Genomic DNA, 12,798 nt, shown 5'->3' on the forward strand with positions numbered 1-12,798 from the left:
ACACGGCGCTAACTTCCAACAACGGTTTATTTCAGAAAGGAAAGGTGGTTTTATATCGACATCACGACCAACACGCCGTCAAACCATGCGCTAGCAAAGCGTAACAGCCCGATATGCGGGCCCTTTTGCCAGCAATGAAACAGAGGGGGTACTAACACAATCATCTTTCAAAAGTGATATCCATTCCGCTTCTATGATTTCTCGTGTCAACCGAGAAATCATATACACGCGCAGGGTGTATAAGCACCGAGATCAGTTACCTCGAAAAGTTGTGGAAGCATTCCATACCGCAAGACTGGAAGAGCAGCGCGTCAGTAAGCCCTGTATTTTGCTGCATGAGAAGGAATTGGGAAGTGCATGAGAAGTGACAGGTCTTCATTTCTTCGATGCCTTTCTTGCATTGATAAGGACTCAGTTCCAAGGCAGCACTCGTCATTTGTTGCCTACCGGTATCGTTTGTGTTCTTCGCGCTGCTCAGCGCAAAGGCATGAAATCTTACTGTAGCGCATCTGATTATTGTTGCTGAAATACCAAGCTGGAAGCAAGACATTGATACTACAAAGCGATCCGGCAAGCTCGAGATCGGGAGCGATCGCCGAGCCTGCCAGAACGATACTGCATTACGTAACGCGGAGGCATCAGCAAAGTGACGTAAGCGAGACCACTCGTCGGCTGTGGCAGGGGAAGCCGAAACAACTTCGCTTAGACGCGAAGTTAGAGCCACGGAATTCCACACGAATCGCCGTAGACGCCCGGAACCACGCGGGAACGGATTCGGTAAGCCACGGCAGAACTCAAGCAGTTCAACTCGGGGGATGCAACCGAGGCATTCAGGAAACAATTTCCTGGACAACCTGTTCAGCTACAACTGCTCGGTACGCGATCGGCGGTGGTTCGAGAACCATCTCTCTCTCTCGGCTCGGCCCCAGCAACCAGTACTCTCGATGGAATTTCCCCTATAGCAACCCGACGAAGGTGCGGCTGTGCTAACTTCGCTGTTCTACTCTCGTAACCTTCCTGTGAGTTTTTTTTTGTAGTTAACTCATACTGCGGGCCCTTCTCGGACACAAGCAAGTGTGGTTTAAAGATTTCGCCAAGTGCAAGAAAGAAAATGATAGAAAAACAGGGGCGCAGAAACCACACTGAACCGCAATTTCGGAGTCCAAGAAAAAGCAAAAAATTAAGCAGAGCTAACAAAGAAGTCATATGCTTAAATCAAACGAAGAAAAAAATAAATGACAGGTGCAGTTCAAAGATGATTTGCAAATATAAAGGAGCAACTAACTGCCACGACACGCACACTGTTCCAAAGTTTTACGGTGCTATGGAAGAGGGAATATTAAGATCAATTAACGGGGCTGCACGGCTGTAGTACTGTTTTATAGCAGTTAGTTAGGGACTGTTGTCAAAACAGATCCTGATGGCTAACTCAGTGGAATATTTTCAAATTCCCACGACAAAGCCACAGCGCTGATGCACCGCATCGTTCCCAAAGGTGGATGGTGGATGGAGACACAGCCATGCGGCGAGAAAAGAAGGGCGAGCAACTTTTCTTTTGTAGCAGCTTGGAAGCGGAAACTGAGTGGGCTTTTGTTATCACTGTTCTCATTTTACAAATCAAATTAAGGTTCAACGTGAGCCGTGCGGCTGCTCTTCTTCTGGTGAAGGCGGCTGGAATCAAGACGTCCTTTATTGCTTTTACTGCGAAAGCACTACTCCGATGTTCCCATCATGTAAGGGTCATATTCCGCGTCCTCAATCCGAAGAAAGGCCTGGAGATTAGTCAAGAAGTCTGTTACATACGCGTAGGCCCTAGCCCAACAATCGGTAGGACTTAAGTTGGCCAGGATGCTTCCGTGTTTAATATTGTCGAAAGCACTTTTCAGATCAAGGGCGAGGATAGCTTTGTCATTGTGTTGCATAGGTGTGGGTGGTATTACATCCTTGTGCAGCTGGAGGAGGACGTCCTGTGCAGTCATGTGGGGGCAAAAGCTGAACATGGCGACTGAAAAGAAGCCCTTGCTCTCCAGGTATGGACAGAGGCGATCCCGTACCATTGTCTCCATAAGCTTGCCCGCACACGAGGTCAGTGATATGGGCCTCAGGTTGTCCGTATTCACGGCCTTACCTGTTTTTGGGATAAACGTCACAAGTGACGTTTTCCACTCGGGAGGGAGTGGACGCCCGTCCCAGATCTGGTTGATGTATTCTAATAAATGGAGGTAGGCTGAGTCCGGTAGGTTCGCCAACAGGTTCACTGTTATGTGGTCCCGTCCTGGAGCCATAACCAGGAGCATTTTTGCTAAGGCCGCCTTAAGGTCGTGCGACTCAAAAGAGGCATCAAGTGTTTCATTACGCCTGCCAGAGTACATGCACTCAGGCCCAGGCGGGCCCTCCGTACGACAGAGATATCTGTCGCGCAGAGTGTCCGCGAGTTGCGCCGTCGTACCTTGATACCCATGCAGAGCCCGTCGGAGCTGCTTTTGCCTCTCCCCTATCGTTTGGGAGGGGTCGATTAGACTGGGAAAGAGACGCCATGTCCCCATGGAGCTCATCTGATGAGCTGCGGCGCCGCAGCGTGCTATCCACTTTGAATCTGAGAGTTCGGTAGCATACGTTGCAGCCGGCTCTGTGAGTTTGGCTTTGCGGGCGCGTAGTTTGCGATTAGTTTTCTGCTTTTTCCACCATTTACTTAAGCTCCGGCGCGCCTCCCACAAATGCAGGAGGTGAGTGTCCACTGCGGGGATCTTTTTGGTGGTTTGTAGCGTAGTGACGTGATGTTTCTGAATTCAGTTCATTTATTTACCTTAAAGGCCCCTTTCGAGATATTACATGTTGTGTATGTGGTTAGCCCACTCTGCGTAGCCGCCGCTAAAGACTACCGCGTGATTTTACGAATTGGAAAAACAGCGCAATGAAAAACGACACAAGGGAAGAACAAAACACCAGCGCTACCGCGTGACTTCCGAACACTACCCTGACTTCGAAACACTACGGCGTGACTTCGGAATTTGTGCCAATCGGTCAGCTTGGCCTGATCCCATTTTTTGCGCGCTGCCTTTGCCACGAGTGTAATCCGGCGAAGGCAGTGATCGCTGCCTAGAGAATCTCCCAAGTTCTCCCAGGCAGCCTGTATAGGATTTTAACGAGAAAAAGGTCAGAACACGTGTCGCGGGTTACCGAGTTCCCCCTTCGGGTGGGAATCATATCATACGAGCGTAACAGGATTGAAAACAAAAGCTAACCTCCCCAGTCTTGAATCCCGTAGGAAAATAACCAAACTATGCCTTTTCCACAGGCGTTCGCCCTTGAGTCATTCTGTTATCACCCCTGCACACCGCCTTGCACTTGGCATCAGTCATCCGAAAGCTTTTCATACACCTCGACCATCCACTTCTGCGCACCTGAAATCATTCTTCGCCCAGACCGCAAGAGAACGACCTGCCCGCTGAGTTTTTCATCCATCCTGACCTGGAATCCTTCAAATCATTCATTACTGATTTATTCAAATGATATATATCCAGACCCCTCATGTAATGCCCCTAGTGGGCCTTTGAGGTACTAATAAATAAATAAAACAATAACTACGCCGGGTCCGTGAGCAACGTGAGGCTGAGGGTGGAGATGAGCTCCGCTCGCTTACGTCCTCTCGCCTTTTTGAAGTGATAGCCCCAGTGAAAGCTGGGAGCATTGATGTCTCCAACGATCACTAGAGGCTTTTTGGCTGCCATTTTGATCGCACGAAGGAAGATTTCACTGAAAGTTACGCGCAGATTATGCGGAGGGCAGTATATGTTCAGGATACGTATTGACGGCTCAGGGCGTCTGAAACGCAGTACCCGGACGACTGTATATTATTGCTTGGTGCTCAAGTTTAAGTCGACCTGAACCACGGTGTAAGCCTTATCACCAGGATGCACGTAGACGGGCCCCCGTAAAGGCGCTGTAGCCCGAGAATTTAGCGTCAATGCCGGGCTCCTGCAGGGCAATGAGCTCCGGCATGTCACCTAGGGACTGCAGGTAGCGCTGGAGGTGAGACCGCTTTTTCCAAGCTCTGAAACCCCTGCAGTTCATTGGTTGATTTGAAATTTTTCAAGGTCTTTTGCATTCTTATTAGACCTGCTAGCCATCTCGTTGTATTTATTTACGGGGCGGGCGGACTAGCTATGGCCGGGAGCCGGCGCCACCCCAGTGAGGGGCCTCACCGACCCACCGGCAGCCGACCCTGAACCGTGTTCCTCCGCTCTCTGGCTTGAGGCTATCTTACGTTTGAGGTGCGGGGACTCGCAGCTAGTGGTGTGTTTAATTTGGGAGCTGATCCAGGGCTGCACGGCTTAAAGGTCGGTGTGAGTGACTTGGGCCATAAGGTCGGGAAGTGCTTGCGTTAAGGCCGCCTTGAACATGGCCAGGACTCGTTGACTGCTGACATAATTTGATTCGGGAGGGCCGCCACCTGCTCCTCCAGTTGCTAGGTTTGGCGCTTCAGGGCCTCAAGGCCGGCGACGCGACCAGCAGTGGAAAGTGATCCGACTACCTCGTCCCCGGTCTACCGCGAGACGCTAGTGTGGCAGGATGTTACGGATGATCCGTCATCCTCGTCATCTGGTTCAGCTTCCTGCATTGGTTCGGATCATCCGGCCTGTTTGGCCTCTAATTCTGTGCGCTAGAATTTGGTTGTTGCGTCTGAGCTCCTCTATCTGCTGTGTAGGGCGAATTCGGTGGGGGATAGACGGGTAGGGGGCCCAGAGACTGCCCTACTCCAACTGCTCACCTGTGGTTGGATGGGTGCCAAGAGCGGGAAGTCCTTGGCGTTGAGGACCGGGGGCCCCGCCTGTACCCCGGTCTTGACAGGTTTCGATGGTCCGGGTTGGGTCTAGGGTTCTGGCCTAGCGGCTGGCGCTCTTTGCCTTGGGCGGAGGAGCCTGCTTGGGCATCATCTTTGTCTTTGGCTTGGATCCGGATGGGGACCCCGGATTGATGCCTTTCCGGAACCGACCGGCACAGCCGGGAGCTCCGGTTGGGTGGCCGCCTTTTTTTTAAACACTCACACGGCACAGAGACAACCACGAGACGGCACAGGAACATATATCGAACCACCTTTTCAGGCGCCTGTTCGAAACAGGGTACGTCCCGAAGAGCATAGCGGGGTATACGGAGCCTCTACCAGGACTGCACCCTCTGAACAAACCGGTCGTCAGGTCGGGGGGAGCCTGTACCCATACGGTTGGTATCCGACGGTGAGTTTTGAACCTGCCGCCTCCGGCAGCCGAGACGGACGACCAAACCACCAATCCACGACTGCGGCGGCCTCCGCAGATGAGGCAGCCCGGAACACACTCATGTTCCGCTGGCCGTCAGTAGTAGCACCTGGAACCTGGACTCGTGCGGCGTTTGCAGCGCCAGGGCTGCGGTCGCCGGCACGCATCGCCCCGATTGGCTCACTGTGCCACAACGGTGGCATGCAGGCACGGCCTTCTTATACAGGCGAACAGGGAGGCGTTCGTAGCTCTACAACACCATCCGTGGCACCTTGGTCCCCGCAAAGTTGATCACCGCAGTCGGAGTTTCCCCCAGCTTGCGCACAGACACCACCTTTGGTTCCGCACTGAGTTTGCGTTTAACGGTTGCGGACGTTTCGTCTGGCGAAACAGTCAGGACGCTCTGACAGAACTGACCGGAGAGTTTGGGGTGTCCCCGGAATGATAACTCGCGGTCCTCTGCCGGCATCATAATATCCTGGAGTAGCTTCTCCGCGGCGTAAACTGATTTGAGCACAGATACTAGCACGGTTTGGTCCCAAACTGGCCACACCGCAAGTCCCGCATTTGCGTCGTCCCCAAGGATGCTGCGGATTGCAGCACCGGCTTGTCCAAGACCAAAACTTGCCTTGAGGTGGACAGTGTTCTGCGGTTTGAGCACCCCGATGATCTCGTGTTTTTCGATGCGCGGCGTGTTCTGCGGCCGCCACCAGAGTTGCTTGGAGCGCTTCGAGGGGGCGTTCAGCGCACTCCCGCCTTTCGTATGCGCAGAGCTAGCCGGCGCCTTTTGCTGGGCGGCACCAGCACCGGCGTCCCTCGGTGCCGCTGCCACGTTCCTCTTTCCGTTCTTCTATCCTGTAGGTATTCGTCCTCGGTTGGTAGAAGTTCCTCGCCTTGAGTCGTATCCTCGATTTAATTCGTGTCCATTGTTACGATCCGCAAGGTCTGCGGGTCGCATCCGGTGACTTGAGTTGGAGCCGCCAGACCCGTGGGATTCCCTACAGGGGCCATTGCGGGCCCCGGCGCCTTTAGAATTAGCACCACTGCGGCGTGCTGAAAGCTTCAAATGACCGGAAATTGGTCAGAAATTGGCCCTACCTTAACAAATGTTCTGTAGACGGGTGCCGCTAAGGTTCCTGGAGACGATGATGCCAGGCTTGCCGGGAGAAAAGGGGGAATTAATTGCGATCTGTCATGGAGCCGATGTGGTATGCGACCGCTCCCGACACCGACGCTAGGTCCCCCCACCCCCCCTCAGGGAGCGGTGTTATCGCCGCTCCTATTCTACATAGCTATGATGCGCGTTCCACGCAAACTGGCCCGGGTAGAAGGCTTTCAACACGCTTTATATGCAGACGACATTACAATCTGGACCACCAAGGGGAGCCTGAGGACATAGAGTACCATAGTCAATGCGTATGCTATTGACTGTGGGATCCAATGTGCTCCAGCGAAATCAGAGCTTCTGCATGTCAGAGCGAACCCAAAGGATAGGACAGCAATACACATCTCTCTGTCAGGAGGTCCTATTAGAAATATGAAGGAGCTCTGTATTCTGGGCCCCTTCATGCACCACAGCCTCAGACTGGACTCCCCTATTGTGAAATTCAAGAGAGTAGGCAAACAGGTAGGGGTGCATGATCCGCCGCGTTGCCAACAAGTGGGGCGGTCTCCGGGGCAAAGACGCGCTTCGGCTCGTCTACGACTTCGTGACTAGCCGGATCCTCTACGCCGTGCCTTGCCCCCTCACTACTAAGCAATACGACGCGCGCAAATACACGCCATCTTCCGCAAGAGAATAAATCGAGCCCTGGATTTCCCAGTGGCTACCTCCAATGCCAAACTCAAGATATTTGGGGTACTAAACTCCTACCAGGAGCTGCGGGAGGTCCACCTCATGAACCAATACACGCGGTTCATAAAGATAGCCCCCGGACGCCGCCTGCTAAACCGGTTACACATCCAACACGATTGCACTCCAGGTGAGGCTGAGCGTATTCTAGAACTGCAGCGCCATATTCGCTGGGTCTCCCTGCTCCCGCGTAACATGGACACCGACATGCACGAAAACAGACGACAAGCGCGGGCTCGGGCTCTTGAAACACAACATGGCTCCTGACCCGGTGTATAGTATGTAGACGTAGCAGGGTCATCGCCAACGGGATTTTACACGGCCACTGTCGTTCACCAGGAAATATGTGTTGATGTACTCTCCTTTCGAGCCCCGAATTCAATGCGAGCCGAGCAAGTAGCGATAGCGCTTGCTGCCGCCCACGCCAATTCGAGAATCATCATCACGGACTCCCGAAAAGCATGTGATCATTACTTGGCAGGGGAAATCTTCCCCTTAGCTGCTTGTATTCTCAAATGGACTGCCACTGAACCAACACCGAAAAGAATCATTTGGGCTCCTGGCCACCAGGGCTTACGAGGTAATGAGGCCGCTTACGCGGCTGCCCGAGCGCTTACTCACCGGGGTCCTTATCCCAGCTCTTCTGGCTCGGAGACTAACCAACCACTTCTGCGGTTGAGAGAAATATTAACACATCATAGCGACAACCACCGCCTTTTCGCGGCCCCTGCAAGGAGGCTGAGTAAGACGGAGGAGCGAACTTTAAGGCACCTGCAGACAGGTACTCTACTCTGGCCTGCAATCATCAAACATTGTGATCCTAACATGGATGGGCGATGTCCGCACTGTGGGGAGGCCTGTGATATCTTCCACATGGTGTGGGCATGTACTCAAAATCCCCACCTACCCCCTTCCCCTGCCCATTCCCAAGAGGCATGGGAGACTGCCCTCCTCAACTGCTCCTCGCTTGAGTCCCGAAGAGCTCTGGTGAAACGGGCGAGAGACGGGGATTCGTCATGCGTTCTCCCGGACTAGGGACTCCGAACATGCAGCGGGGCCACTCTGTGGCTTGCAGCGAGGACACTCTGTGGCTCTCAAACTCTATTTCACCAAATAGAAGCTTTCACCACCACCCACTATTCCGATGGGTAAACCCAGAGCAAGATATTGCGGTGTTTGTGGTTTTGTGCAAAGTGAGACAAATATCTAAAATAAATAAAACAAATGTTGCCGCAACAGGCATTCTAACCCGCAGTGGCACGAAGAGAACAGCATCGCTGGCCAGTGCACGAGAGCGCTAGGTTATCGCCGCTGCCGATCGCACTTTGTGTTAAGCTGCAACACACTCTCGCGCTGTGCACTTCCACATCGCCTTCCTTAACAACTTACATCTGCGGCGCGAAGACACAAAGAAAAAACTCTCTGTTTACATTGTCCTTATTATCATTTATGCAAATGTGCTTTCGCACGTCCACGGAATTCAGGCAAACATTGTGATTTTTTTTTCGACGCAGTAAGACGTCAAACCCCATTGATAAATGCAAACTCAGATCTATATTGCTGTATAACAAATTCCACTTACAAGTTTAGTTTGAGACTAAAGTTCAACGAGCGAAGGATGGAATTTTTGTGGCTGTTCTTAACACGATTCGAGGTACTGGCGTGAGCGCTCACCTGTCTTTTCTTCGCAGACGTCGAACCTGTCTGCGCGTGACACAACCGAAGAAATTAAGGGAGCGGAAAAGAAGAGCCAAAGAAAGAAGCGTGAAGACGTCATGTTGCCTATCGCTCGAGCTGGTTGCCAAGTGCGCGTAACGGTGCTTGAGCCTTTATCTCCTAGTTTGGACCACGACCTTGCTTGTACAATGGCTGGGTTCACTGCCTGTTTCTGTGTGTGCGGAAGAAAGGCTGCGCGGTTGCACATTCATTTTATTGCATTAAGCACGAAAGTGATGTGGAGCAATCCACTCAAGACATATGACCAGGGAAGGTAAACTAAAAAAATGAGCCATCCCAGAGCCCTGACAACTGACGGCTTTCAAGGCACACCACAGTGAAAAATTATGCGAAGGCAAGCATAGGGGACATGCCAGCTGCACATATAACACGGGAACACTGCGGATATTTCTCAGGGGAGCAATCGCTTTTTCCAGGAAACTGCTGTTTGCAAGATGCTTGGGTGCGCCTTCGTGACAGGCAGCCGATGGCGTATGCCGTGCAATATTTCAATGCTGCTGCGAGCAGGGGCCCCAAATTAAATTTAATAAACCAGTGCGTGAATCTTTGCGTAGACGTAAATTCTGGGAGGCCAGGTATGTTTGTGTCATCAATAATTTTTCTCGTCTGTAATTACAGCCGTGCTTTCGCTTGTTCCGTCCATATTTTTATGCCGGGTAGCAACGCTATGCGAAAGCAGAGTTTCTTTTTTCGTATTTAGTTTTCTTCAAATCCGGGAGTTTTTTCTTGGTGTTTATTTTTTTATCATTGATTCAGCGCTTTTCGGTGTCGAATTTCGATCCCGGAGAGAAATCGCTGTTCTTAAAATATTTAATTTGAAACATATGCCGAACAGTTCGCACAATGACGCACGATGAATCAATGCACCAACCTGTGAAAATAAAAACCTAAATTCAAGGCTCTGAGGAGTATCAAGTTACCACTGAACTTACTGAAAAAAAAATCAATATATAGATTTTCAGAGATTTTCAGCCATCAGAGCATGCTTCTTGCGGCTAAGGAAATGCTGGCCAGAAAACGCGTGAGCTTTTCACGAAGGCAGTAAAACAACCTAGGGAGGCTTTCGACAAGACCGGCCATTTCTTTCTGTGCGCCCTCTAGAAGCTGCGAAGGCGACTTCAGGAGATGGGATTTTATACGATGAACTTCTGAGACTTCCTTTTTCAATAATGGTAGGTCTGAAGAGATCACAACAGCCAAAAACAATTCATTGCAGTTTTTTCTCAATCATTTGTTACTGCTTGATGGCTGGGTCCTAGTATTTTATGGTTGATAAATGTTTTTCACCACCACCATATTGCACTTGATGCCAGAAGAAATTTCCCAAGAAATGAAAACTGTCCGCGGAGTACCTGTTAACAAAGGATTCTCACTTTCTCTGAATCTCAAGGAGGTGTGCGCGGGAGCTGCGCCAACATTTGTCTCCGACGTCAGTGCTCTATGCGTATGCCAGACCTCTCACCAAACGCTGCTTTTTAGAAAGGCATTGATCAGCAAGGGTGGATTCCAGAGGAACCATGGCTGAGTACACGGGGCAGACAAATATTTCCGCAGACCTTGGGGACTTTAGTGCTGTGCTTATTCGCTGGATGTTCGCAGGCCAGTAATTACATTTCTCAACAGGTACAGTTACAAGAGCTACGACTGGGTCTTGTTGGTATATTTGGTTTGCGTTTGTGTCCTTTCTTGTGTGTTGCGCGCGCTTTCCAAACCGTAAGATAGAGTCACGTTTTCAGGCTCAGTGAGAACTGGCCGCACTTTCTGAAGTTGCGATGCGCATGCACCTGAGCCACGAGTCGCACTATCACGAAGAGAGTGATGACGCGGTGGGGGCAGTTCCTGGACACTATCCGTGCTGTGCTTATCAATATAGAGCTTTTGGTTCAGAGCCAGCTTATCGTAACGAAGCTTAAAAGTTGGCGATTCAGGCAAAGATGTTGCGAAAGCAATCAGCTTCAAATTCAAATTGTTTATTTACATGTAAAAGTACACAAAGATGTGTCCAACACTGTCTGGACCCGTAGTCGTAGGCTAGTCATGGGTCCAAAAAATGAAATACAATCGTACAGACACTCCAGTCCAATGCAATTAGAACTTGTAACAGCGGGGTAGATACATGTGTATGAATACAAGTGCAGAAATGGGGAAAAAAAACATTACACGGAACAACTCTATAATATGAAAAACATCGTCTGTGTCCAAAAAAGAAACAATAATAATAATAATAACAAATGCGCGCAGCAGGTTGAGTAAGCGTTAGTTCTTAGTAAGTGTGTGCCGAAAGAATTTTTTTGCTGTAGGAGTGAAATTTTGAGCGTATTTTACTTCGTGGGGAAGTGTATTCCATATTTTTGCACCAATAAAAGCGAGCTGTCGTTCTCCATATACGTTGTGAGTGGGTGGCAGATTAAAGTTTCCAAGCGTTACATTCCTGGTGGGACGTGATGACGTGTGAAATAGGGATATAAGGAAAGGATGGTTGTATCTTACGATGCTGTTTACGGTAGTAGCTGTTTTCAGTAGGCGTAGTGAATCGAAAGGTAGTATCTGTAAGTCTTCGAATAATGATTTGCGGGGATGATCCAGTTTAGAATGAGTTATGACTCTTAATGATCGTTTCTGTAATCTTCGGATTGGCTCGATATAACTGTTGTAGGTCCATCCCCAAGAATCTAGGCAGTAAGAAAGGTGACTGTGGATAAAGGAGAAATATAAAATGTGTAAAATATTTGTGTCAAAGAAGTCACGTGCCTGCAGCAGTTGATAGCACCCGGATGCCAGTTTCGCCCCCACTGCAGATATGTGATTTTGCCAGTGCAAGTGCCTATCAAATATTACGCCAAGATATTTAAAAAAGGTGTATGTTGCAGTAGAGGAATGGAAATGTTAATGGAAATGTTCATACAGTTAATATCTACTTGTTTACTACGGGAGTGAAATACAGTATATTTTGTTTTGCGAACATTAACAGACAGCTTGTTAGCTGAAAACCAGTAAGAGATGCTTGCTAAATCTAAGTTCGTTTTGGACTCAATTTCCTCGATGTTGTTTCCTGTAATAATTATAGCGGTGTCATCGGCGTACATCAGCATATCTCCGAAATGTAGTGCACGTGGGAGATCGGAAACATATAAGGAAAAAGGCAGGGGTCCCAAAACAGACCCTTGGGGTACGCCCGTGTGTATACGTTGTGGTGACGATGATACATTATTCATTACGACTACCTAATGACGTTGACCGAAGTAACTAGAAAACAGCTCGAAAATGCGTTCTCTAAAGCCGTAGTGTTTTAGCTTGTACAAAAGGATGGAATGGTGAACAGTATCGAAAGCCTTTCTTAAGTCATTAAGCAAACAAGGGAAGGGGAATGAGGGGCTCGTTATAAATATGACAGAAGCCAACAGCCACAGAAACCAAAGGGCACAGAGGATTTTTTTTTAACTAATTTATTTATTTTTGTGCTGTTGATCAATTTAGAATATTACTGAATATATTATCGCTTAAAGCTAATTTTAGAAAAGCAGAAGAAAAAACAACCACATGCCGCCGGTGGGATCCGAACCCACGACCTCCGAATTACGCGTCCGGTGCTCTACCTCTGAGCAACGGCGACGGCTGTCAAACCTTCTGCTTTCGGGGGTATTTATGTTTACAAGAAATCTAACCTTTAGAGTGTTCATCAGCGCCACCCACGTTCATAAGCGGCGGACGTAGAACGTCCTGAGTTACCGCAGGTGTGACGTAGAACGTCATCGAACGGAGAGGGTGGAAGCTGCGTGAGAACCCTCTTATGCTTCCAATGGCGTCAAGGCTGCCAGAACCGAGGCCCTCGCTAAGCAATTAAGCAAACAAGGGAAGGGGAATGAGGGGCTCGTTATAAATATGACAGAAGCCAACAGCCACAGAAACCAAAGGGCACATTGGATTTTTTTAACTAATTTATTTATTTTT

The 12,798-nt window shown here is 49.7% G+C and overlaps 1 protein-coding gene across 1 annotated transcript in view; it reads right to left on the reverse strand.

Moving 5' to 3' along the window:
- LOC149334594 (uncharacterized) overlaps positions 1-5,425 on the reverse strand; it is a 69,507-nt gene extending 64,082 nt beyond the window's left edge. Inside the window, exons 1-2 of the mRNA XM_089557958.1 lie at positions 5,255-5,425; positions 4,772-4,831 (exon numbers count right to left, since the gene is read on the reverse strand). Of these exons, the coding sequence (XP_089414084.1) occupies positions 4,772-4,831; positions 5,255-5,425 (231 nt within the window). The remainder of the gene's footprint in view (positions 1-4,771; positions 4,832-5,254) is intronic.
- Between the last annotated feature and the right edge of the window lie 7,373 nt (positions 5,426-12,798).

The sequence above is a fragment of the Amblyomma mixtum genome, chromosome 8, assembly GCF_055824585.1.
Source record: "Amblyomma mixtum isolate Tamu chromosome 8, ASM5582458v1, whole genome shotgun sequence".
In the NCBI taxonomy this organism is placed as follows: Eukaryota; Metazoa; Arthropoda; class Arachnida; order Ixodida; family Ixodidae; genus Amblyomma; species Amblyomma mixtum.